This window comes from Polypterus senegalus, chromosome 9 (genome assembly GCF_016835505.1).
Source record: "Polypterus senegalus isolate Bchr_013 chromosome 9, ASM1683550v1, whole genome shotgun sequence".
Lineage (NCBI taxonomy): Eukaryota > Metazoa > Chordata > Cladistia > Polypteriformes > Polypteridae > Polypterus > Polypterus senegalus.
Genome location: NC_053162.1, coordinates 102055923 through 102083177, shown reverse-complemented (window position 1 = coordinate 102083177; position 27255 = coordinate 102055923). Strand labels below are relative to the sequence as shown.

General features: G+C 36.7%; 1 protein-coding gene across 1 annotated transcript in view; it reads right to left on the bottom strand.

The window, feature by feature from the left end:
- Window positions 1-415: 415 nt before the first annotated feature.
- ca5a (carbonic anhydrase Va) overlaps window positions 416-27255 on the bottom strand; it is a 33977-nt gene continuing 7137 nt past the window's right edge. The window contains exons 2-7 of the mRNA XM_039763528.1: window positions 26219-26416; window positions 13902-14020; window positions 7282-7377; window positions 5952-6014; window positions 5267-5422; window positions 416-2501 (exon numbers count right to left, since the gene is read on the bottom strand). Coding sequence (XP_039619462.1) covers window positions 2313-2501; window positions 5267-5422; window positions 5952-6014; window positions 7282-7377; window positions 13902-14020; window positions 26219-26416 — 821 coding nt within the window. The 3' untranslated portion in view covers window positions 416-2312. The remainder of the gene's footprint in view (window positions 2502-5266; window positions 5423-5951; window positions 6015-7281; window positions 7378-13901; window positions 14021-26218; window positions 26417-27255) is intronic.

The window sequence follows — 27255 nt, the reverse complement described above, 5'->3', positions numbered from 1 at the left end:
TCAGTTAAATATATCATATAGGAAACACACACAGTGATATTTGAGAAGTTAAATGAAGTTTATTGGATTTACAGAAAGTGTGCAATAATTGTTCAAACAAAATCAGGCAGGTGCATAAATTTGGGCACCACAAAAAAGAAATGAAATCAATATTTAGTAGATCCGCCTTTTTCAGAAATTACAGCCTCTAAACGCTTCCTGTAGGTTCCAATGAGAGTCTGGATTGTGGTTGAAGGTATTTTGGACCATTCCTCTTTACAAAACATCTCTAGTTCATTCAGGTTTGATGGCTTCCGAGCATGGACAGCTCTCTTTAACTCACACCACAGATTTTCAATTATATTCAGGCCTGATTTTGTTTTGTTGGCACCCTGCCCAGGATTGGATCCTGCCTTGTGCCCTGTGTTGGCTCGGATTGGCTCCAGCAGACCCCCGTGACCCTGTGTTCGGATTCAGCGGGTTGGAAAATGGATGGATGGATGGATAGATTACAATCTGTCTTGGAAATTACTGGGTTGCCCTGTCATGTGAATGAGCAAAGCCAAGTAAATTCTGAGCATTCTCTCAGCAAAAAGAAGCTTGGATCATATCCAGCATCTTTATCAACCTTAGTTGTCTTTCCACACAAATTACACTATCAACACATACCCACCAAAAAGAATCAAAGTTAATGTTTAGTAAGATCCCATTTAATCTTTTTTGACTTTACATGTATACAGCAAATGTATATCAGATAACAGTATATAAAAAACAAAAAGGAACAAAAAAAAAAAAAAAATCAGCAGCAAAGAGACAGATTAAAGGCCTTCAAATAAATTTTACAGTTAACAATTAGTCTGTAATTTTAGAAGTATATCTCAAAAAATACATCTGTTATTAATACTCAAATACAAATGATTAAAAATGTATTTTGTTACTACTACAATAACATACCATAAGTTCATATTTTTCCAAGTAATCCTATTTCAAAGCCAAATAAATTAATTTTAATTAAAATATACAATTGAATATATGGTACATTTTGATTAAAAATAGAACTACACATTGCATTATATGAAAAATTATTACAAAAAAAATGGAGTGAAATGCAGTCATAACTACTTAACTTTACATCTTGATAAGGGCACTTCTTTAATAAGGTATTCTTTTAAAATATTTAAGAACTGCACTGCTGTAATAAAAGTTCCAAGCATAATTAGTGTTCAGTAAACAAGAAATTTCACATAACTGTTTGCTAGGGTTACAGAGTTACTTGAAAATTATTTTGAAATGCCCACCATGATTCTCAAAAGGGAGGTGCAATTTATAAAAATTAAGGACACTTATGTAACAAATTATGTAAACAAAGAGAACCATTGTGCTTTCCATTTTGGGTCAAAAGCCAGGTGAAATGAAATGTCTTACAGTATCATCAGATATAACACAAATAAAAAACAGCCTATGCCAAACAGTTGCTAAGCAAAACCTTTTTCATGCCAACCTATTTCAATCTCTAGTGATAATAATTACTAACAGTTCTATCCAAGGCCCTACTCAAGTGAAACTGACCTCAATTTGCTGTACTATTTGTAAGATAGGGTCTATAAATGGTGGACTTTAAAAAAAATGTTTTTATGGAATGCAATTTTACAAGGGCTTTTATAAATAAAATGACAAAGCTTACCCTTGAAAGAAATTAACCATACACATGAACAAAACCATAAAATGTGACAATATGTCCCTTATATGGATATGGAAGATTTCTTAGCCACCATCTTGTGAACAGTTTATTCCCAAGAGTTTCCCATGGATTAAGACTATGTTATGCAGAATTACATTTCTGAAAACTGTTCTTTTTCATGAACTAAAGACATCCAAAAGCTAAAAACACAAACTGATTTTGTCAGTAAATATTTTAAGGTAGTGAAATTAATAGTCTACATAAGTGAAGAAATGCTATTGAAGTACATTTAAGGATGTCATAAGCTTACCATTTTCGATAGCTTCCTTCATACCATTTTTGTATTTACTACAATTTTATTCTTAAAACATTCAGACATTTTAACAACATGAACATAGTACATAACATGGACATCTCCTTGAAAGGAATCTTAAAATCTGTTTGAATTCATTTGTAATTCAATCACAACATGACTTTAAATTTGATATTACAAGTGAAAAAAAAATTCCAACTACAAACCCTTTCTGTGTCAGTGTAATTTGACATTTCACACCTCTGTGCCAGAAAAAACCAGGAGCTCCCAAATCTAATATGGAAACCAAATGTTATTGCACTACCCAAATTGTGCTCATACAGTAGCCTTTGTGTTGGTTCACTGTTTTGATCGACGACCTAAGTGAACAGATTCTACTTCACTGTTGGTCATCTTCGCCAGGAAGGGTGAAAAGGAGGAGCGCACAGTGCGGTTCATAAGTGGTTGCTGTGGACGAAAGTTATTAACCATGCTCTTTTGTTCTTGCTCATCTGCAGATGTGAAGAGCAGACTTCTAAATACTGCCAACTGCAAATGAGACAGTAAGAAATTCATCTTAAGAAAAGCTCTCAGTCAAGGTACAGGATGTCAAAAATGAATAGTTTAAATACAAGAAATATGCTTCAAGTAACTGCATAAACACTTACATGAAAAATCATAAATAAAACTGAAAATTCATGCATGAAGAACCATGAAGTACATGGTTGTTTATGGGGAGTTCAGATTTCTGCATCTTATTCTTTATTTACCAAGAATGTTGTGGTAACAGAGTCAAGCAGGTTTAATTACTGTAATGTTAGTAAGGTTTTAAAAAGATTTCCGATTCTAATTTGCAAACCTTTTAGTTTCTACTATGTGAACTGGGTTAATTAATACAGGTATATGCTTTATACCAAGGGTCCTCAATCACAGTCCTGGAAGACCGCAGTGGCTGCAGGTTTTTGTTCTAACCTGGTTGCTTAATTAGAAAGCAATTTTTGCCAATAATTTAATTTCATGGCTTTTTAGTGCTTTAACTCTGCTATGTCAGGTAATTCTCACATCCTAATTTTTTTCCCCCCTTTCTAAGGATATCATCCAAATGATTTGAAAGCTAAAATGGATAAGTAATTCTCAGTCCTTCCAGTATTTAATTAAACCCAATAGTGCATGATAAATACACACAGGTGTAAATGGTAACAAGCTAAATGGAGAAATGCTGGTCTCTTTTGTCATTTGCATGTTATTGCTAATTAGGAGCAATTAAAAACCAAGAATACAGCTGTTTAAGACTAAAATAAGCAATAAGGGTTCAAAATCTTAACATGCGAGACAACTGAAGTGAAGCAGAAGTGTTAATTGAGCAATAAGTGCTTCGTTTTAAGCAGTTGGGCTGGAGCAAAAACCTGCAGCCACTGCGGCCCTTCAGGACCGTGATTGAGGACCACTGCTTTATACAGACATCATCTATTCTGTTTGATAATGCCTATCCTCATTGAGTTAATGTAGTTAGCGGTCATTCCCACTTGAACCTTCCATAAACCACACAGATTCTTGAAACTAGTTTTGTTACTTTTCACCAGAAGGCAATAATATTGCTGTTATTGGTGACATCTACATATATAGCAATTGTTTTTAAAACTTGAAAACAAAATAACCAGTGGTGCTTAAACTGACAGCCCAAGTTTTAAGGTAACATGATAGCCTAAAATAAATTTGACTGCACATAGACTAAAAGCCATGTATATTTGCTTTTGCAGTTTGATCAAAAACAAGATAAACAGTGCCGTAAACTATAACTCAGAAGAATATGCACAATATTTTGATATCAAACTTCCAGTAACTTTAATCTTAATTTTACATTAGTAGCTGTTTTCTGTCTCCAAAATAGTAACATACCTACAATTAAAAAAAATGCATTGGCTGTCCTTTTCACAATTGAAAATTTAATTATTCTCCCGTATACCCTTAAACTGACTCAAGCAGTTTTCCTTCAAATACTTGATTCTATTGGTCTTTTAATATGTAAAAAATACTATATAAATAATAACTGATGTACTGTAAATTTAAAATTATACATCATTAACACATCATTAATGTTTTTGATGATCCTGTGAAATTCTCTTAGAACTGAGACAGTTACTTCAACAATGGATGTTAACTCCGGTAACACAGTACGGACACATAACAGTTTTCCTTTGAATGCTATACTAAGTAAAAGTTGGCTTTTTCCTGACAAATCTAAATATTTAAGTTGACAACCCTGTTTAATGATTTACTTTATTAATAAAATTTATCAAAATAGCCTGGAGCAGAATAGACAAAGGATTTTTCACTTTTGCTTGCAACCTCACAAGCAGCAAAGAAATTACAGAGTGTTCTGTCAAAAAGCCTTTACCGTATTTGAACTCTGTGTCTATTTAGAATTGATGGAAAATATTAATGATTACTGAAGAAACTTCTGAAGACTTAACAAAATAATTTTTTGAAAGTTGAGATGAATTTACTATTATTGGAGCTCACAGACAGTCCATTTTCTTGAAAAATTCCTTGCTGCCTTCAAATTCATTCCTGACCTGAAATACATGTCTATCTAATTTTAACTTCAACAGGATCTATCCTTCTTCTTTGTTTAGACCTACATCCACAAATGATAATTCCAGTGGATGCAGAACTCTTAAAGAAAAATTACTTTATCTCCTCTTTTTCCATCTACAGTCTGGACTGTCTTCCCCTGGCTAGGAAGTCCTTCAGGAATGCCCTGTCTCAGCTCTCCTCCAGAGTCTTACATTGAAAATGTAAGAATTTAAACCAATTTCCAAAATAACTTCTTACCAAATCAGAATTTTTCATAGGATTTGGAGAAGGCCTATAAATATTTTGGGCACTTCAAACCATAGTAAAAATATAAAAAAACAGAAGTTCAGAATGTCACCCTCACCCACGTATTTTACCACATATACATAATTCTTAGAATACTACCAATAAATTGTTTCTGTTCCTTTCTTCCATTTATCTTACAAGGAAATTAAAGATAATAGTATGGAGAAGAAATAATAATATTAAACTTTCAGTATTAAAACACATCTAATTTTAATGAAAAATATACTATACTCAAATATTGTCCATCTAAAAGTAGAAAGGTACAATCTCACTTATTTTATTTCTTTGTCAAGATAATCTCCATTTGACTCCTGTCAATACTATGGAAAAGCTTTAAACATTGGGAAACTTAACGGGGGAAAAAAAACAGACATATTGCAAGTAATTACTGTCTGCCCTAATGGAACTGAAAAAGCACCAGCATCACCAACCTGATCATGACTGACTTCTATTGGTCTTTTTTTGATAATCCAAGAAACAGACTCTGTCAGTGGTGGGGTAGTAAGCGATCCCTCATATGTCCAGTAATCAGGGCAAGTAGGCAACATGCAGGTCGGGTCGAAGTTTGTGAATTCTACAACACTATCCTGAAAAAAGGAACAAGCATCGGAGTATACAACACACAAATTTATATTTAACAAAATACTTTAAATTCTCCTAGAACCGTATAATGGTTTAAGATAAACAGATTTTTGTAACAAAATTATCAAGAATACCCTACTCTTTATAATGTGCATACAAATTCCTTTTCGCTAGGGTGAAAATTTACTAAAGATGACATGTACTGAATAAATAAAATACTGTTGTTCTTGCCACCCGTTTTAAAATATAATCTGGTGTTAACAGCACATAAAAATATTTTATCGAAAGAAATTTTCTGTATAGTTAAGCATAAGTACAGCTGATGCAAAAGAATGCCTTGTGTCTGAATCTCAAAAATAATCTAAAAGGAACACTTGCATTCTGAATGTAATCTATGTCTAAAAGCTCAAAAGCTGTCAAAGGTGTATTTATTTAATAGTCTGCTTTTTTTTAGTTTTTACATTATAGTAAATGCTATTTTACACTGAGCAGATATGTACTTTTCATTTCCATATGTCTTCATTGTCATCTTACTTTGTGTCTAACAGCAGGCAATGCATCCACCAACTTCTGCAGCCCCTCGTGCCTCTTTCCAACCTGCAATAATATAACATTTTAAAACATTTAAAGACCCAATTCTGTTAATCCTATAATATAATAAATATGATTATAATATACTGCAAATTCAAATATTCCTTATAATACTCTATTATTCACTTTAGAAATATGTGAATAAAGTTACCTCCAATTCCACCTAAGCTTTAAAGCACTTGTGGTGGATTGCCGGCATTTTACTCCGGCCCTCACCCCCAGGCCACCAGGAGGAGCTCTCCTGACAGCATGATCATACTCCAAATTCCAGCAGGGCATCATGGACTATGTAGTGTTTATACACAGCCCTGCTGGATACCTTGGGGGCCACCAGGCGTCGCTGTAGGGGGGCTCGTAGGCTCTTATGTGCCCTATGACCCGGGAGTGCGTCATGGTCACGCGACAGGAAGAAACGACGTGCTCCCGGGTTGAAGAAAAGGACTGTTTACCCTGACCCAGAAGGAATAAGGAACTATGGACTGATTGGGCAGGAACACCTCCGGGTCAGGGGCTATAAAAGGACTATGGGCCAGTCCAGACACTGAGCTGAGCTGGGAGGTAGGAGGGCGAAGTGTCTGGGCGAGGAGGAGAGAATATTGTAGTGTGGTTTTGTGATTTATGAGTGCAGAGTGCTTGGTGCACATTGTTATTATAATAAATAATAACTGTGGACTTTTTACCTGGTGTTTGGAGTGGTACCTGAGGGTGTTAGAGGTGGACCACGCCTCTATCTGCTACACACTGTAAAAGAAATCTACAAAAATACACTCTCGTTTGTCCTATTGTAATGGCTGTAGCTGTCATGCCACAAGAAGCTGCAAGAGTATGCCATTAATAACAAAGGACAAGGGTTGATCAAGCAATTGGCATTGCTTATGATGATTGTTCTTGATTACCACAACTCTGATAATTGCCCATGACTCTCCGGGGAGGAAGCTCTGTAAATCTTCCTCCATCCATTCTTGAAAAAGAGAAGCTTCCCCCAATTCTGATGAATGGCCGTGTCTCTAAAGGGGATCTGCACTGTCAATCAGCCAGGAATTCAATAAGGAATAAAAATTATGAAGTTCTAGAATACACCTCAGTAGCCTTTTTTTGGAACTTGACATCAAAATATATTATGTCTCAATGGAGTAAGGTGCTTATTATTTTACATTCAGCTCGTGTCAGTTTCATTGCTTCAAACCCTCATAGGCCTACATTTGCATTATTGTGTAAATGTAAAATATGTATTTCAAACATAATACAATTTAAATTATAAATAAATGCATACCTTCAAAAAAACAGCTAAGACTGCCAAACCATTGCTCTCCATAATAGCTTCTTCAAATTTAGTATATTTCGCAGCATTCCAGTGAACTAAATGAAGCTGAAATTGACACCAACAGAATTTCATGTATAATACTATAATTCAAAATCCAGAAAAGATGTTACGGATTAATTATTCAAATACAAACCATTTCTAAAAAAAATCTACCCACAGATACTATAATGTAACGATAAGCAGCACATATGTTTTGCTTTCCTTAGAACAACTGGAAAAATTATTTAAAACAGTACAAAGTGAACAGTTTTGTAATGGCTCCACATTTCCAAGACTTTCTAAAAAATTATCAAATTACCATTTTACTTAAAAGTAGGTACCCTCATTATACAGGGGATTCTACCATAATTAAACACCACATTATGCAGAAGCAGCATGGCTGAAAGGGTTGCAGGAGAAAAAAAAAAATCTGACTACCTAATTTTATCCATACTTTAAATCAGACTCACCCAATCTTTAAAATGTATGAAAATGAAAACAAATACTGATATTCACTTAGAAAATATAGGTTAGAAGAGAAGTTTGATAAAGAAGTTAAAACCATTTAGTCTATCAATCTTATTTAGTTTTATAAAAACTGCTCCAACATTGTATATCCAGATACTTTTGAAAATTCTTATGGTTTCTGCTTTGAATACATATTGGTAGTTTCCTTTAGATTTCAACAACTCTAGATTAGGTCACTATGCACTCTATAATTGGCACAGCTTCTAGTGCTATTTTTTCCTGCGGCATGGTGAACTGAACTGCTCATGTCTTCCACATGCTATCTCATTACTTACTTCATTATGCAGCCTAAGTAGAAATATCTTATTATATTTTAAAAACTTTAGAAAATAATTCAACATTTTAACAATTTTAACATAATCTTTGTCAAAATCAATTTCATTAATGGAAAATAGAAAAATGCAACAATTCAAGCACAAATCCCCAACAGACGTCACAGATGACCTCATCTTTTTTCATGTCCGACCCTGACATGAAGCCCTTATTCAGCAAGGCATTTAAAACCGGCTTGAGGCTGAAGAGGAAAATTTAGTTAGTATTTGTACTCCTGAGAACTTAATTCATAGCATCCATCACCAAATGCTCCATATAAAACATACATTTCAGTTAATTTAGTGCTATTTAAAGCTTAACTATCATACGTTGCTTAGCAGGGCAAAAATGTATCAAATATGTAAATTGATTTGATGAATCGGAGAAACAACACAGGGGAAGTTAATCCATTTTAGGGAATGTTTTGATTTCCACTGTGGTCAATGTCTGTGGGCATTCCACATTCTTCTGTACCTACGTAGGGTATACTCTTCATACTTAGTTTTCCAGGTGGCACAGTGGTGCGGTAGTAGCGCTGCTGCCTCGCAGTTAGGAGACCTGGGTTCGCTTCCCTGGTCCTCCCTGCGTGAAGTTTCCATGTTCTCCCCGTGTCTAAGTTGGTTTCCTCCGGTTTCCTACCACAGTCCAAAGACATGCAAATTAGGTGCATTGGCGATCCTAAATTGTCCCTAGTGTGTGCGTGGTGTATGTGTGTGCGTGTCCTGTGGTGGACTGGCGCCCTGCCTGGGATTTGTTCCTGCCTTGCGCCCTGTGCTGGCTGGGATTGGCTCCAGCAGACCCCCCTTGACCCTGTGTTAGGATATAGAGGGTTGGACACTGACTGACTTAGTTTTCCTCCCACATCTCAAAGTCATGCAGGATTAAGTCAACACTCTAATAAAGCCTTGTATGGATAAGAATAGATATATGTATGGGTGTATTATGTATTGAGACGGCATTCTGTCCAGGGTGCTGTGTCTTGATATGCATCTAATGCTGCTTTAACTAAATTAAGCAATTTCAGGGAATGGATGGATATATGAATCTTGATGCTAACAATTCAAATGGCAATCAATAGAATCAGAATGTTTAAACATTTTAATGCAGGAGCAACAATTAAAAAAATAAATAAATAAAAACTGAGAGGCCTGTTGGGTTTTTAAGTCAAAATTTGAAAAACAAGCTAGATAGAGTTAGAAAGAGACTTTTCAAATGACAAGAACCTGAAAAGCTAAACAAAAAGTTTCCCAGTACAAAGGCCAGAATCAGAAAATACCAACTATCAAACAGGTTCATTCATTGTGCATTGAACAGACAAAAATTATGGAGTACTGGATGAACAGCCATATAATCCAGCAGCAGAAACCTAAAGATATGCCCCAATTTCCTACGGTCCAGCAGCCATACCACCTTTACTTCAAAACAGGTCATCTACCTGAAGCTAAGCATGTTCCAGCCAGGCCAGTACTTGGACAGGAGACCATGCAGGTTAGGCTATTTGGTGATATTTGGTGAGGTAGATGTGTGTGCAGTCTTTTGGATAAGACACAAAACCGAGGTCTTGACTCTATGTGGTCATTAACACTAGAATCCCTGAAGCCTACGAAAAAATTAAATCCCGGCCCACCTTAAATACCTTTCGCACCTCTCCATTACCATCTTTTGTTTTGTAAATGCATCAATCAGCACAAGCAGCAAGCATCCTGTTGTCCAATCCCCTGCCTTGATGGAGCTCAACTTGGGCAAAAAGCTCTCCCAGCTCAAGCCAATGCTCCTTATCTGTGTGCGAGGTTCCTGGAGTTGTATAGGGTAAATAATACAGTATATCGTTATTTGTTATAAAAGACGCTGATGGACAGGTGGACCAGGATTACAAGTTTTTTCGTAGGCTTCAAGGATTCTAGTGTTAAAGATCTCTGGGCCTCTTTCGAAAAGAGTACGGTTTATCCCAATGTCCTGGATAAATTGTCCATCATGGTTTTGGTTGGTTTTGTTCCCCTTATCTTCCCCTGTCTCTATATGTCTATTTGTCTTACCATTTCACTGCCTACTATCTAATGTGTTGTGTGCGTACTAGCACAATATTGAGAACTGGGGCGGAGTGGTGGCTCTGAGCCTAGGGATCTGCATTGGCAACTGGAAGGTTGCCGGTTCGAATCCCATAACTGCCAAAAGGGACTCTTCTCTGTTGGGCCCTAGAGCAAGGTCCTTAACCTGCAATTGCTGAGCGCTTTGAGTTGTGGGAAATGTGCTATAATAATGCAAAGAATTATTATTATTAATATTAAATACAAAATGTATGTTTGTAAAGTGTTTTGATGTGTAAGGAGTTAACACCTGTTGCAAGAAAAAGTGCTACTAAAAAACTTCCATTCATGCCTGCATCTTTTCAGAGAAAGTTTCTCACTTTGAAACTCACCAGCCTCAAAGCTAAACACACTAAATACTGCCAGAACCAAAGTTTCTTATGATGCTGAGCACAAGCCCACCAGATTGTTAAACATCTTCAAGGTATCCTGAAAAGCCTCCAACTTCTAGCACTGCTAATAAGGAAAGAACACTTCCACACAGACCACCCTGAATCCAAGTTTTGTTTGTTAACCTTTTGGCAACCCACACACCTCAACATCAAGTGCAACATTTTTAATTGTTACAGCTGAAAATCCCTCCTTAGTGAAACTGTGGCACAGAAAGATTATAGTATATCCAGTTCATTGTTATAATAGTGTGAAGGAAGATTCCTTGAATCAGTGTGTATAAGTAGCTAACTTACTGAATTAGTCTGTCTTTATTTTCTCAAATCCAAGGTAAGAACTACAATTTGTGTGGCTTATTAAAACATTTTGTAAGGATTTCTTATATGTAAATATTACTTTTACTTTTGCTAGATTGTAAATCTCCCCTACAATTATGGAAGAGATTGAAAACATAGAAAATATACTTAAATTTGGAGTATTTATTACATTAAAGCTACAATGAACATCGATTTACAATAAAACAGAGTAGGCCTGAACCATGTGGCAGCAGACTCTGGACAAACCAGCATATTAATTCTGTTAGACCTCAGTGCAGCATTTGGCACTGTCAGACATGACATTCTACTGTCCAGAATGGAGAACATGCTGGGTATCTCTGGCACTGCCCTCCAGTGGTTCAAGTCCTATCTGACTGATAGGCAAGAGTTTGTTAATCTTGGCAACAGCAGGTCCAGCATAGTGCCAGTCATACAAGGAGCTCCTCGGGGCTCTGTCCTCAGTCCTCTGCTTTTCTGTATTTATATGCTTCCCCTTGGCCATATTATTCGTAGCTTTGGACTGGGTTATCATTTTTATGCAGACGATACTCAACTCTTTCAATATTAAAAGTGGAACTTCAGAGCTTTCTCAGCTCACAACTTGCCTCAGTGGAATTAAAACTTGGATGGAGCAGAACTCTTTAAAATTAAATTGCAACAAAACTGAACTCCTGCAAATTGGCACTAAAGTGCAACTTATTTCATCAGACCTGCCTCTACTGCAAAGAATCTTGGTGTCATTTTTGATTTCTCCCTTTCTTATTCCGCCCAAATAAATCACATTAAGAAACATTCTTACTTTCACTTCCGTAACCTATCACGTGTTCGCTCCTTTCTTTCCTTTTCTAATGCCGAGAAACTTGTCCATGCTTTTATCACATCCTGCATCGATTATTGTAACTCCCTACTGGCAGGTGCTCCTTCTAATCTTATATCACAGCTCCATCTTATTCAAAACTCGGCTGCAAGAGTCCTTATATGGGCCAGCAGCAGCGAGCACATAACACCCATCCTGCTTCGCCTTCACTGGCTCCCTGTGTCTTACAGAATTGAATATAAAAATTCTACTAATAACCTACAAAGCCTTAAACGACCTTGCGCCAAACTACATCAGTGACCTTTTCCATCACTGTGTGCCTGTCTGCCCACTAAAGTCCTCTGATTCTGGTAATCTTGTTGTACCCCACACTAATCTACACTCCATGGGTGACAGGGCTTTCAGCTGTATAGTGCCCACGCTCTGGAATGACCTACTGAAATTAATTAGATCAGTTGACTCCATGAATTCTTTTAAAAAAAAAACAACTCAAAACTGTTCAGGAAGGCTTTTAGCTCTACCTGACTTTATTACCCCTCTCTCAGTTTACCTCTATGTCAGTTTGCTCATGTAACCTGTATGTGTGTGTGTGTGTGTGCTAGACCATCAATTATATTGTCCATTAGGATTTTTTCTCTGAATTTACTATGTTACTCTTGTCTATTTATTTACCTGGTTTAGTACAATGCTATGTACTGTATGCCCTGCTGTTTTTTCTTAAACTCTGAAGTGCCTCGAGCATGTAAAAGGTGCTATATCAATAAAATGTAGTATTATTATTATTATTGTTTATTGTTATAATCCAAGGACACGGGTAAAGAATTTAAATTGACAATAATAATAATAATAGGGAAAAAAAAAATCATAAACCAAATACATACACAGAAAAAAAAACTATGTATTAAATGGCTGCATGAAAATATTTCTATATCTGTCAAGTCCAAAAATGATAATTATAGCATTCTTGTTTAGCTGTTTTTTAAAACAGCCTACAGTCTGCTGTGTTCTTATGCTCTCTGGTAGGGCATTCCAGAGCCATGGAGCAGCAGCTGCAAAGGCTCGGCCACCCATTGTATGAAGTTTGGTCATCGGGGGGAGAAGGCAGTAGGTTTTTGCAAAACGGAGGTTTCTTGCATGAGATTGTAGTATAAGGAGTTTCTTCAGATATTGTGGAGCATTTTCATAGATACACTGGTGAGTAAACAAACAGAGTTTGTATTCAATACGAAAGTGGATAGGGAGGCAATGAAGTGACCAAAGGATTGGTAAAATGTGTCCATATTTCCGCACCCTCATCAGGATTCTTGCAGCAATATTTTGAATTTGTTGGAGCTTTTGAAGGCTCTTGCTGGGGATCCCAATAAGGAGTGCATTACAATAATCCAGCCTGGATGAAACAAAGGCATGGACCAGCTTTTCAGCATCACAGAGGGAAAGGTAGGGACGGAGTTTGGCTATGTTTCAGAATGCAATTTTACAAAGGTGATGGACATGTGTATTAAATGACAGATGGGAGTCTAACTTCTTTAATTACTTCTTTTATTGATGCTGCATTTGGACATAGCAAGGCAAGTCATTACTTCACACAACCAACCAAGAGTCTCAAAGTCATTCCTGTGATTACATTTTATATTCAAATTAATAATAGACATCCTTAGGTTTCACAAAATAACTGAACTAAATTTAAGTCAATTTAACGCCACTTAAGCACTTTTGGAATGTCCAGACTGTGGCTGTACAAGGAGTCTTTCTAGTGCAAGACTTTCAAATTTGGGATAGTCTCAATTATTTATGAATCCTTTCTGGGGTACACTAGCTATTCCGTCTCAAACTGATGATAAAAATGGAATTAAAACAAATGGCAAAGAGTAGGAAAATGAGTTTGCAACCTATCACAACCTAAAGACAGTTTCTTAAAGTGATTCACTTTCCTTATTACAAATAGTGTATTCTGCATTTGTTATATTCATGTCAGAAAATGTGTGTACAAGTTCTGAAACTATTTAATTTGCAATGCCCTGTTCGTTGGCTTTGTCTGTTAATGTGCAAAAGGTGGTAGTGTAATAAAGTATCTTACATATTATTGTAAAGTAATGACAGCACAAAAGTAATTGTCAGAAAAAGCTACTGGCAACTCACCTCTGCAGGGTAGACTTTGCTATCTACTGTATGCTCAGATCCCCACAAATTATTCTCCCCCCAGTGAAAATGAAACTGGCTAAGCCTATAGTGATCCACCAGTGGTCCGCCACAGATTCCTGAAATAAGAAAAAAAAAAAATAAACAAACAAAATTATATATATATATATATATATATATATATATATATATATATATATATATATATATATATATATATATAAAAATGGGGGTGGCTACGGAAATTGAACTTAGGTGTGATACACCACAGTTAGGTTATTTTTTAACAAGAGGGCAATTACTTGTATAGTGGTGTGAAAAACTATTTGCCCCCTTCCTGATTTCTTATTCTTTTGCATGTTTGTCACACAAAATGTTTCTGATCATCAAACACATTTAACCATTAGTCAAATATAACACAAGTAAACACAAAATGCAGTTTTTAAATGATGGTTATTATTTAGGGAGAAAAAAATCCAAACCTACATATATAATTAATCACATCATACTTTTGAAACTATTTGATTTTTTTTCCCCCCAAACAAGGGAAACTAAGGGACTTCCATTTCTTTCAGTCCATAGAAACTGACACAGCCTTTTAATGTGCCCTTAGCAGTGTCTTACTATGTGAAGGCATATGGGGTGAGGAACCTTCACACACATACAGTTTTCAATTAGATGAGCTCACTTTCAAAAAATCTGTTTCAACACCAAGGTGGCATAAAAGAAAAGGTACAAAGTTAAAGAATTCACCACAACATAAAACTACATTCATGCCCTAGTATTTGTTTACCATGGCTCAATTTAGCAGAACTCCTTTCAATGGATTAAATAATGAAGATGTTTAAAGTATTGATAAAGAATACTTTATAACACCAGTTAATTCTGTGGGGCATCAACCACCTTTTTAAATAAACTACGCACTTCTCAGATAGTGTATCAGAGTAATGCTGGTATTTTATTTTAAAAAAAGCTAGTAGTGTACTTTTTTCTTTTTTTAAGTTGAACTAGGTTCAATCCCCTGTCTAGGAATAGATGCAAACAGACAGTACAGTAGGTACAATCTTATTGCGTCTTTATGAGTTTTCCTCCCACATTCTAAAGAAGTGCATGTAACTTAACTATTGACCATAAACTAGCCTGATGTGAGCTATATGGACTGGTACCTTTGCCCCAGTTTGTTTCTTGCCTTGTATCCAGTATTTCTGGGATAGTCACTGGCACCATCGTCTTGCCACGCTGACCTGAGTAAGTGGGTAAGAAAGTAAATCGATTGATGGATGGATTACTACATGATATGCACATGCCACATGTTTTTTTCCATTCAAACATAATGCTACCTTCCTTCCACAATGTCTAGCAATGCTTATGATAAGCCATTATAGACAATGGAAAAATTCACATTCATACACCCAAAACTGAAGGATGGATTGCACTAAATCTAGAAGTCACAGCTATGTAGACAACACAAGTTTTGGTTACAACAATTTGAATCCTAATTAAAATGAATAAACTACTAACCAGTGGTCACTTCAGGGGAAGACAAGTGGGATAGCATGTTTGTATAGCTTACAGCTTTTCTGTAAATTTCCTTTTAAAAATGGCAACCAGAAATGGGAATATGTTTGTTTGATGCATTTTGGGACAACTCCAATTTTACTAAAATGTCTGGTTAGAAACACAGACACCTCCATATCAATTGCATCTACATCTCTAATGGCTACATGCACTGATGTTTGAAATGCTCTGCCTTCACATCACAATTGCTGTAAATATGCCCACTTAGCCCATTAAATACAGACTCAAACTATTTTGTAACTGCAGATTACTCACTGAAAGCCTTAACTACAGTCTAGAATGTCTGTGAAAAGAAAATGCATCGATCATAGACAACACCAGTAAACAGATTACTAAGAAATGAAAGCATGTGTTGAACTTTCTCCTACAAGTAGCTACTAACTGGGCCATTTCAATAATCAAAATGTCATGTTATTATTTAAATCATCAAACACAGCTTCAAACTGTATTAACAACAGAGTCAGAGATATAATTTTTTTCATACTCTAACAATCTCATTGCAATATTCCCAGCTTTTACATCTTAACTTGAGACAAATAGATTTGATGGAAATACAGGGTGGTCCAGATCTAATTATGCAGATCCAGACCATCTGGATGACTTTGATTCATGCGGGGACGATTCCAGTTCGGCGCGAAGGTGATTCTTCATGTCGTCAATTCACACACTTCTTGATGGTCTAGGATTTTTCGGGCGATTTTCTATGTAATAAACTTAATAAGTTATAGCTTAATGAAAATTGCATAATTAGATCTGGACCACCCTATAGATGTTTTGGTAACATGAAAAGCCTTCCTTTTTTAGGATTAAATGTAAGCTCAAGATTTGACTACTACTACTAAGATCTGTGCAGAACTTTTTTAAAACCTGTCAGGATCTAATCAATAACATTTTAGAATAAGCTTTTAAAGCACTGAGGAAAAAGATTCTCTTCCCATTTCTTTTTCTTTTCCATTTATCTTTATTCACTTATTCATCTATTTACTTATTTTCACTAGCTTTAAGTTTTACTCTGCTGGCCATGCTCTCTTTCTCAGGGGTGGGGGTTGATTTTTTTTCGGTCCTATTTTTGTAAAAATTGATCTATTTGTATGGAATGTTGTGTGATTACAATAAAATCAATAAAATAAATTAAAAAAAAACAATAATAATGCTAAGCTGCTGGCAAAATGTCTTGCCCAGTATTCTCAAACGTTTATCCTCAAAATTAATTCAACCTGATCATTCCTGTTACCCATTTCCTGAAGCTACTTGCCGCCTGCTTCACACTGTTGATGCAGCCCCAACTTTGTTGTCTCCAGCTGCCCTTCACTCACTAAATGCAGAGAGGTCTTCTCACTGTATGAATTCAGTCTTTCTTTGAGTAGTTTTGGTGTAATGGTTTTCTGAAGGAATTCATTTAATATAATCAAGACTCTTTAGTCTCCTCCTTTCAGCAATTATGTTTACCAATTCCAATATCTCCCAAGCATTTCACATTTATAAAGGATGCCAGGACATAAAAACTAAATACTGCAATAAAGTTTCACTAGACGCTATTGCTTTGAAACCCTACAGGTAGAAGCTATCGACAAGGGACTACTTTTTTTTTTTTATTCATTTTATTACAATCAATACATAGCAATCAAGTTTTTACAAAAAAAAAAAAAGAATTATGTTATTAAACTACTTTTAATATACTGTAATGCTATGAAATGTGGCAACACTCGCATATTACAGCGCAGAGGGCCTAGTAGCTCTTTTTTCACTACAGATACTTTGCTGAGGCAGCTCAACTCCTAGCTAATTTTACTAAACATTTAAAATACAAGTGAAACACCACTTATACATTTAACATATATTGTAATTAGTATTATAATAATGTGCGATTTTCACTGTCCTAAGATGGACAGGCCTCAAAATACCAGATAACCAAGAAATTCACTGTAACATACTGTTACATAAAACCTCTGTAAACTCTTTTTGTAACCTTGAATCTAAAGTTGAATGTGTCATTAGCTTTTAGAAATGTGATAAAGCCTTTATAGTACATGCTTCCAATGTTTCTAAGAATTATGTAAACAGTTTATTATACTTGAAATTTGCAGTCCTTTCTGTAAATTCTGACAGACACAAGGTTTTGCACAGAATGGAGGGGTATAATTGAAAAATCCTTAACATTAACAGAATAGAAAATTGTAAAGCTAAGAAAATAGTGTTCTTTGTATTTTTAAAACCTTTATATAATAAGGGCAATGATATCTTGATTATTTTTCTTAAGTGATACCAACCCATCTCCTTTCTAACTTTGATTTTACATGTCTAACAAAGCTACGTTTTAAATACGATTTTGGGTGTTTAGGGGAAATAAAATCACTAGCTGTCTTAAGCAAAATTAAAAAAAAAAAAAATCAATCAGTACAAAAAGCATCAAAAGAAATAGGTTTCTCCAAAAAATAAAAAAGGTTTAATGATTATTTTACATACATAGAGAGATACCCACTATGACATTAGGAGCCATCCATCCATCACTTTATTCTCAAAAAGCATCTCACTATGAGATTACATGGATCATAATAAAGCTGTGTATCACTTACAGAATTGGAGTATAGGATTGTTTAGCTTATTATGTGTGTGATCTTGGTGAGCAGCACCGGTGTTCAATTACTAATATGGAAATGATAGTAAGGGTACACTTACTTTCGCAAATCTTCTGCAGGTTGGCTTCTTTTTGATTACAAATTGAATTCTAACTACCTCTCGTACTTAAATGTTTCTAGACTCCAGTTATCTAGTGACACAGTACAATTAAACCCAAGTCACCATTATAGCTTAGTTACCACTGCAAGGTCAGAACGCATAATAGACAGCGCCATCATTTTCTTTCCCCAGCTCCAGACAAGGCACTTTCTGCTACTAACAATCACGCTGTCTAACAGAAAATATAACAGGGAGCATGCCTTGTGCAGTCCATGCTGAAGCAGGGTAAAGAATATTCTGGAGATGGTGGTTTGGGACAGGCTTTAACTTTGTCCTCTGCTTTCTTGCATCTGTTCCATTCTGCCATTTCTGTTTTAAGTGCTGAAATAAACTGGATGTGCCGACACTTTTAACTACTATTGTTTTTTACATACTTTTCATTTTACTTTAGTTTGCTCTACATCCAATCTTTCAAATCTGAATCCGTTGCAGACAGCCAACATAATTTAACAGCCTTTTTTGAAATGAGCACATTTGGCAGAGAAGCACCACTTGTCATATCCTTCACATTAATATTGTAATGTTGCACTGACAGCTCGCTGTGCAGGAATTAAAGTTGCTAATTGCATGTTATATTGTGTTTTTGCTGAGATATCTAAAATGAGCAATTCTGACACCGAAAAGACTTTTTAAAATTATGAATATAGAGCTGTTACAACAAAAAACAAACTCTGATATACGACACCAAATAAAAACAGTAAAACACAAAAACTTTAAAAGTTGCAAATGAACAAAGTTTATAAGTTACTTTGGACTTCTTCTTGATAAAATCTAACATGAGTGTAAGTACAGAGACATATTATGATGGAGTGACAAGCAGACATTTGGAAGATCTTGATGGGAAAAGACTAGAAAGCTCTGCTTTACGTAGGCCAACATTTGTTCATCAAACACGCTGTGCAATGCCTCTTTTCACAGTAGAGCCTTTAATAATCAAACTAGCAGGCTGATAACATCCTAACTGCGCCCAAGCTTTTCAATTAAGTTAAGAGTTCACACATGTTGATCTTTAAAAATGTAGACTAGAACATTATCTAATTTAGTGAGTCAGCCTCACTGATATGTCTCCAAATGAATATTATCAACTAGCAAATAAAACCTAATATGTAACAGCTTATTTGTGATAACTGAATCTAATCATGGCTAACAGTGCCTTTGGAGAATATTTCTTTTTGTAGACAAAAAGCTTTTAGTGGATGGATTCAAAAAAATGAAACAGAGGACTTCTGACACATATAATACAATGGTCCTTTATCTGAGCTATGGCTTCTGTACTAGAAGCATTTAAGTTTTTGGCGTACAAAAAACTATGCAATCATATATAATATCACACACATGCACTTGAGAGGTAGTAAATGGGTTCAAATTGGAGTATTAACAAATAGGACCAGGGGTTGGTGCTGAACTTCCAAGGAAAAGACTAGCTAAATCCGTCACTTCCACCTGTTCCTGACCTCACTTCCGGGCCCCTACTGATGACATTACACCACTTCCTTTCCTGCAAACATGCCCTACCTGCTTTCCCCGCTATAAATGTCTGCCGTTTACCGGGGCCGGCTCTACGCTGGGGCAAGAGGGGGCAATACTCCCTTAAATCAAACTTTTAGAAGTTGAGAAAGAAAATAGATTACCCACAAACTGAATATGGACAAGATTTACTACAGTAGCTGAAAAATCCACTGGAAATGGCACAAATGAGATGATAGGTTTCACCTCTTGTTTGCTCTTTCCCTCCGTGCTCTGTTTGTCCGCAGCTCTCACAGCAGTCAGCACAGATCCCCCACTCACCCTCCCCCCAGCTAAACATCCAATCACTGTCAGTATGCAAATGATCCAGTGTCAGATTTCTCAGTAGGCTGGGCAGAGCAAAATGAGCTGCGCAACAGCGGGAGGCTTTGAGGAAGCTGCAAATCTCGGTCGTCAAAATCATAACGACTCGTGAGATAATTAACAATTAAAAAATACATCTACATTTGTACAGTCAATAGGGGACTAGTCCATTGTTCTTCTCACAGTTTCAGTCTGGCAGAGAAGTGTTTCTTTCTCGATCTTACAAGCACCACTGTGAGCCTGTCTGCTGCACAGAGCCGACTGGAGGACCTGTGTCTGTCTGTCAGACCCCGATACAAAGCCTCGCCCCAGCTTTCAACTCTGCACTCAACAGTTTTCTCGTTTCATATACTGATGTAATCACACAGATTTTAGTAAAGCTTATTCACTTTCCACCCCAGCTTCCAGCAGCTCACAAAGGGAAAGTTAATGCTGTGAGATGCATCCTTTTTTCCAAGCTTTTAAAAAGTGTGGCGCTGCTGCTGCCTGTACCAATGGCAATAACAATGATGCTGCTGCTGGTACATCAGAGACAGCAGCTAGCATGTCTACTCCTGTGGCATCAACAGTCACTGCTTCTCCTGTACCTCTGCCAACTATTGCTGCCCCAAAGCAACCCGCTCAGCTACCCAGTGACTTAAATGGCAATACACCATCCCAGCCAATACTGGGTAGTTACCCCAAACGTGTATTTGGTGGTACAACATTAAGATTATTCAATCCTGCCTGGTACCGCACACGACCATGGCTGGAGTACTCTGTTGTGAGGGACGCATGCTTCTGTTTCCCCTGTCGGAAATATGGCAGCACTGTTAATGAGAGGGATGTAGTTTTTACCTTAACTGGTTTTAACAACTGGAAAGCAGCACTTGATCGAGACAAGGGGCTACAGAGGCATGTGTCCAGCCACAACCATGTGCATGCTTCAACAATCTGGACTGAGCATAAAAGCAGAGAGGCCACAGGGGAGACAGTGGATTCAATGTTGGTTGGTAAAAAACAACTTGAAAAAAACCATTACTATGTCAAGAGTATCGGTAGTGCTATAAGGTTTCTCTGTGTAAATGAGTTGGGGCTCCGTGGGACGACAGAAACCTTGAGACATGATGCAGCGGGCAATGATGATGACATTGCTTCAGGCATTTTTCTAAAACTGATGGAATATACCTTAGAGAAGGACAAGAAGCTAGCAAGCATTGCTAAGGGTATCCCAAAAAATGCAAAATATACATCTAAGGATATCGAAAATGAAATTATCCAAACACTGGCTGACATGGTGCTTGGAGAGGTCAGGAAAAAATATGAAAGTGCTGATTCTGCAGGGTTTTGCCTCAAAAGTGATGGGACCAGGGATAGGTGCAATGTGGAAGATGTGTCTGTGATAATACAGTTTGTCAGAAATTCCATGCCAGAGGAGCATCTTATTGGGTTGCTTAACTTGCAACAACTTGATGCAGAGAACATCACCTCTGAGATCCTGTTCCACCTTTCTGATGCTGGCTACAATGCTGACAGTATACAGTACTTAGCCAGTGTTATGATGGGGTTAGAGGTGGTGTACAAGCTTTACTCCAAAACAGGCTTGACAGATATGTCCCATACATCCACTGCTGCAACCACCAACTGTACTTAGTGGTTGTGCATGGCATGCAGAGTGAGCCGTGTGCAAAAAGATTTTTTAGCCTATCTAGTTCACTCTACAACTTTTTTCACCACCACTATGTGCTCAATAAACACGAAGCACCTTGTCTAAAAAGGCTGCTTGAGATCAGATGGACAAGCCACTATGAGGTGACAAGGTGCACTGTGGACATATATAGGACTTGTATTGAAGTGACATTCGGCATCTGTCAAGCGTTGAAAGCATACAACCGGTTTCATCGATAACTTCACATCCAGCTTTTGAGAGTTTAAACATTCATAAATATCAAAGTGTCCACTACTGAAATCGTCACCTGTGAATCTAAGATGTTTAAGAGGCATTGGCGGTTGTCAAAAGGTGTAAAATATTTGGCCATTTCGGTACAGTTGAAAGCGACAACCGAACAATTCAGCGGCAGCCATCAACTCACATGCAGAAGCATAGGTGAAGGGCTTAAGCATTTCACTCTTATAGTGCTCCGGTGTAGTACAATTATCTCCTGTACCGTCATCAGTCCACAACTTGAACCTGTCCCAGTCATTCAATACATAAGACACAATGTTCCTCTGGATATCAAGAGTGAGTCTGATATGGCTGTGCAATATGTAACAAAGAGAATGGAAAAGGCAGGTGCCATCTCCAGGCATGGAAACCACTCGGTAAGTGACAGTTCTTTGATCTATGGTGATCACCTCAATAGACATGTTAATGGGGGTACGGTTGAAACGATAAAGGAAATGGGTACCTGAACAATGTAAAGTAAGTCTAAAATACCTACACAATAACTATAATCGTAATAAATGAACAATAAAACAGCAGAGAAGCCGTGGATTAAATAAAAAGGCTGCAGTTATCAGCAGGGAGACGTGAATCCCGTGGCGAAGCAAGGAAGGGAATGTACAGACTGGAGCGACGGACGGCCTTATATAGGCAGGCAGCCAACAATGTGGGAGGCGTTGGGATGGGGACCCAACGCCTCACACGTGACCAAGCTGCAGGCTATGGACGTATATATGTACGTAAGTAGGATTCAGTTAGCGTTGGGAACCCATGTACCAAATTTCTTGAAGATGGGCCCATAAGTAACAAAGACCATTGGAAAGTTCAATATGGCAGCCGACAGTGGTGTCATACCACCGAAATAAGCACGTACATTGGTTTCAGTTAGCGCAGGGAAGCCGCCCACCAAATTTCGTGAAGATGGGGCCATAAATAGGAAAGGTCAACATGGCGGACGTTGTCGACCATTACGTGTAGAATTTCGAAATGAAACCTGCTTAACTTTTGTAAGTAAGCTGTAAGGAATAAGCTGCCAAATTTCAGCCTTCTACCTAGACAGGAAGTTGGAGAATTAGTGATGATAGTGAGTGAGTGAGTGCTTTGTCTTTTATTAGTATAGATATAGCATGTGAAATGTTCAACTTTGAAATAGATCCAAGTTTAAAATAAGCAGTATATCCACATTCACTTTCGTTTAAATGAGAATATTTCTTGAATTCTACTTGGACTTTATTTTTTAGCTTTATATTTCAATATTTTGAATTCATGGTCAAAGTAATAATACACTTGGACATATAGCACTTTCCAACTTAATAGAACTTTTAACAAATGATACCTACTGGTTTGTAAGTGTTATACTGAAGATGAGAGAAACAGGACTGCTGTATGATTTATAACTGATAGCCTATTTTTATAGTTTGCTACTGCAGACACTTCTGTTGAGTGGAATATAGCTTGAAATAATCCTAAAAATAAAATAAACAGAGTGCTGTGTCATTGTAAGATTTTTTTCTCTTATTTTTAACATATTTAAATATGTAAGAAGTAGTTGACCCTCAGGTATTTCACCTCATCAAATCTGGCCACCCTTAAAAAAGTTTGGGCATCCACGCTCTAAGGAGGGCAAAAAAAAAGACAGAAAATGACATGTTATAAGGAAGCAAAGAGAAATGTACTACAAAAGCAGTTGTGAAAGAGTAAGTCGTCAAAACGACCAGAGTATACTACAGAATGAGAAAAGAAAGAGAATAAATAAAAGACTAATTGCTGAAAGGAACATTATGGTTGATAGTAATAGGATTAAGGACAGTTGAAAGAAAAACATGAAGAAGTTGCTGAATGAAGAGAACAAATGAAAAAATTGTTTATTGTGAGAAAATAGGAAAACAGATTTGTATGTTTTCAAAAGAGGTAGTTGCAAAAACACTGAAAAAATTAAGCAAAGCTGCTGGCGCAACTGGATAGTGCTGGAAACATTGAAGGCAGCAGAAAGTGCTGGAGGTGAAAAACATATGCAAATAAGCTCATTCCAGTATACAAAAGAAATGTTGATACATTGTAGTGTGGGTCATATAGTGTGATCAAGCTTTTGGAGCAGATAATGAAGGTGGCAGAGAGAGTGCTAGAGAAAAGAAAAGGGGATCATGTGAAAGTTAGCAAAATGCAGTTTAGTTTTATGCCTAGGAGGTGTAGAACAGACACAATCTTTGTAATCCAACAAATAGAGGAAAAGCATCAGGCAAATAGAACTTGCATTTGACAAGATACCACAGTGAGAAGTGGAGAGTTTACCATTAAGAAAGTTAGAACAAATGGTTAGTGTCTGCAATGATGTCAATGTAAGGGAGCACAAACAGTGGTCATAACATCAGAGTGAAAGTTTTGAGGTGGAATTCAGGTTGCATCACCCATCCATTCTGTGCCCATTGTGTTTTGTGATAGTGATAGAGGTGACCAGAAAAGTGAATGAAGGGTAGAAGTGGGAGCTGTCGTACAACAATAACCTTTGTGGAGCACTGCCGGCTTTTCATGCCGGTCCTCACCTCCAGGCCGCCAGGAGGAGCTCTCCCGACAGCAGGATAGTGCCCCGAAGTCCAGCAGGGCCTCATGGACTTTGTAGTATTTATACACAGCCCTGCTGAATACCTTGGGGGCCACCAGGAGTCGCTGTGGGGGCTTATGGGCTCTTTTGTGCCGTATGACCCGGGAGTACGTCACGGTCATGTGACATGAAGGAACGACGTGCTCCCGGGTTGAAAAAAAGGATCGTTTGCCCAGACCCGGAAGGAAAAAGGAACTGTGGACTGTTGGGACAGGAACACCTCCGGGTCAGGGGCTATAAAAGGACGATGCCTCAGTCCAGACACTGAGCTGAGCTGGGAGGTAGGAGGGCGAAGTGTCTGGGCGAGGAGGAAAGAGAATAGTGTTGCTGTGTTGGATTTATTTGTAATTTATGAGTGTAGAGTGGAGGGTGCTTTGTGCACTGTATAATAATAAAAAGAATAGTTATTATACTTTCACCTGGTGTTCAGAGTGGTACCTGAGGGTGTTAGAGGTGGAACACGCCTCTATCTGCTACACCTTGTATTAATGGCCAAAATTATATGAAATTGAACGATAACATACTGAAATAAAGAGCTAGTTTGGCAATAAATGGCCTCAAGGTAAATGCAGGAAAGGTTTGTAGGTATGGAAAGTTGGGTGCATGGCCACTCAGTCTCATTAATATCATGAAGCATTACAATAATGAACACCCGGCTAAAATATCTATACTATGTTTTAATTTAATATGTAAAATTTGCATTTTGAAAAATGCAAGATCATTTTTGAGGCAGAAAGGAAAACGGAAAACTAAATAAGATAATCAAAATTTGTGGTAATGCTTTCTTAGTTCAGATACTGCAAAAATGCATTAATTTACTCTTCTGTGACAAGACCTTAAAAAAACAGACTTCCTTTTGTGTTAATAACACAAAGCATAAGTAAAGTGAGCATTTATTTGAGCAATGTGGCCTACTAAAATAAACCCCTGCTCATCATTCCAAATTAAAGTGACAAATATTTCTCTTGAATTTGCATACTGTAGTATAAGATCTAAATCCTTCATAATCATTAGTCATTTTACCAGTGTATCAAAGGCACTGAATATGCCACACTGCACAGAGATGAATAACCTATTTACTTTCTAACCATAATCATGACCAAAAAGGCCATTGTTATAATTTGGTAACATAGTAGTACATTGTTGCAATAACTAAAGTGTTACCATTTTTTTTTTTTTCCCATTGAACATGGCTTCAATGAAAGATAAATTTCAGATTAAACTGGACAGAAATAGTATTACAGGAACAGAATTTATATGAAGAAAAATATCAGTATAAAGTGATTTTAGTTAGTATTTCAACACCTTCTTATATATATTGCTGTTTTTTTTAAGAATAAAAGAAAAAGATTAACCTTGCATTGAAACAAAAATTAATTCAGTGCCTAAATTTAATACATTTACTAAAAGTTAGAAAAGTTAACATCTGTTATGAAGCACTATAATTTTAAATCTATGACAAATTACAAACAATCAATCAACAAGCCATTCTAAGCAATAGTTGTATTAAAGCTTCAACTAGCCTCCAATTAAATTGAGGCTGTCATGAAGATTAGGTAGACATTGAAATCTACGATCAGGAAAAAGGTACCTCTTCCATATGCAAGAATCATTAGCTAAAACAAATAAATATAAATGTTCCCTCACTTGATTTATTAGTGGAGTCCTCATATTCTACAAGGAAGGAATATCCATTGTTCCATATTTGACGACAAGTTCTGCCATCATATCGTATACTGAGGGGCTGCAGAGTGGGATCAAAGATGCTGTCTCTCAAGTGGATATTGATTGGTGACTGACGGTTTCCCCCAGGTGCCTCAACAGGAGTTTGCCATAGTGGGTGCACTAGAAAAGTAAAGAAAAATTGAATAAAACTATATAATTAAAGCTATAAAAATGAATCTTCGAGTGTTTTTTAAATGTTGATTGATGAAAAGCGCCCACGCTTTTATTTTAAAAGTGATGTATGAGAGACTTTGTTTTTACTTTTTAGTACACTTTATATATATTTTCAACTTTTTAGTCTTGGGTTTGTTTTAGTATAATTTTGTAATCAATATTTTAACACTTCCTTTAATATTTCTATCCATTACCAATGCCATCTATTGGTGAAATCTTGAACTATTCTTCATAAGAATATTTCATTTTTTAATTAACATGGATTAATCGATCAATTAGTGAAACTGATTATTGATTCAGGTATTGTAATCGGAAGTGAGTAAATGAGCAAAATTTCAACTCATTTGGACAATAGGAAGTGGGTTAAATATCGATTACAACATTTGTACCAGACAACAAAGAGGTGAAGTTAAAATAAGCATGGTAATAATAATAATTATAATAATAACAATAATAAAAATTTAATCACAGATTTTCAGGTAGAATAAAAAGGACCAGGCTATTTTCCATGGCGTTTCCAAAAGCACATCTTGTGGTCATCTGCTCCAACAGAGAAGTGGAACTAATTGCTGCAGATGATTAAATAGCCCAACCAGTGAAGCTTAATACCACAACCAGAAGAATCCAGTCACAGCAGTCTGTAAATGGAAGACTGGTTTTAATATTGTGAAAAGAAGCCCAGTCTCCAAGTGGTAACCCATCAGGTCGTGAAGGATGCTGAATTGTGTAAAATGTTGTTAAATGGCTTAAAACATATTACACTGGTCATGCTATTTTATGGTGTC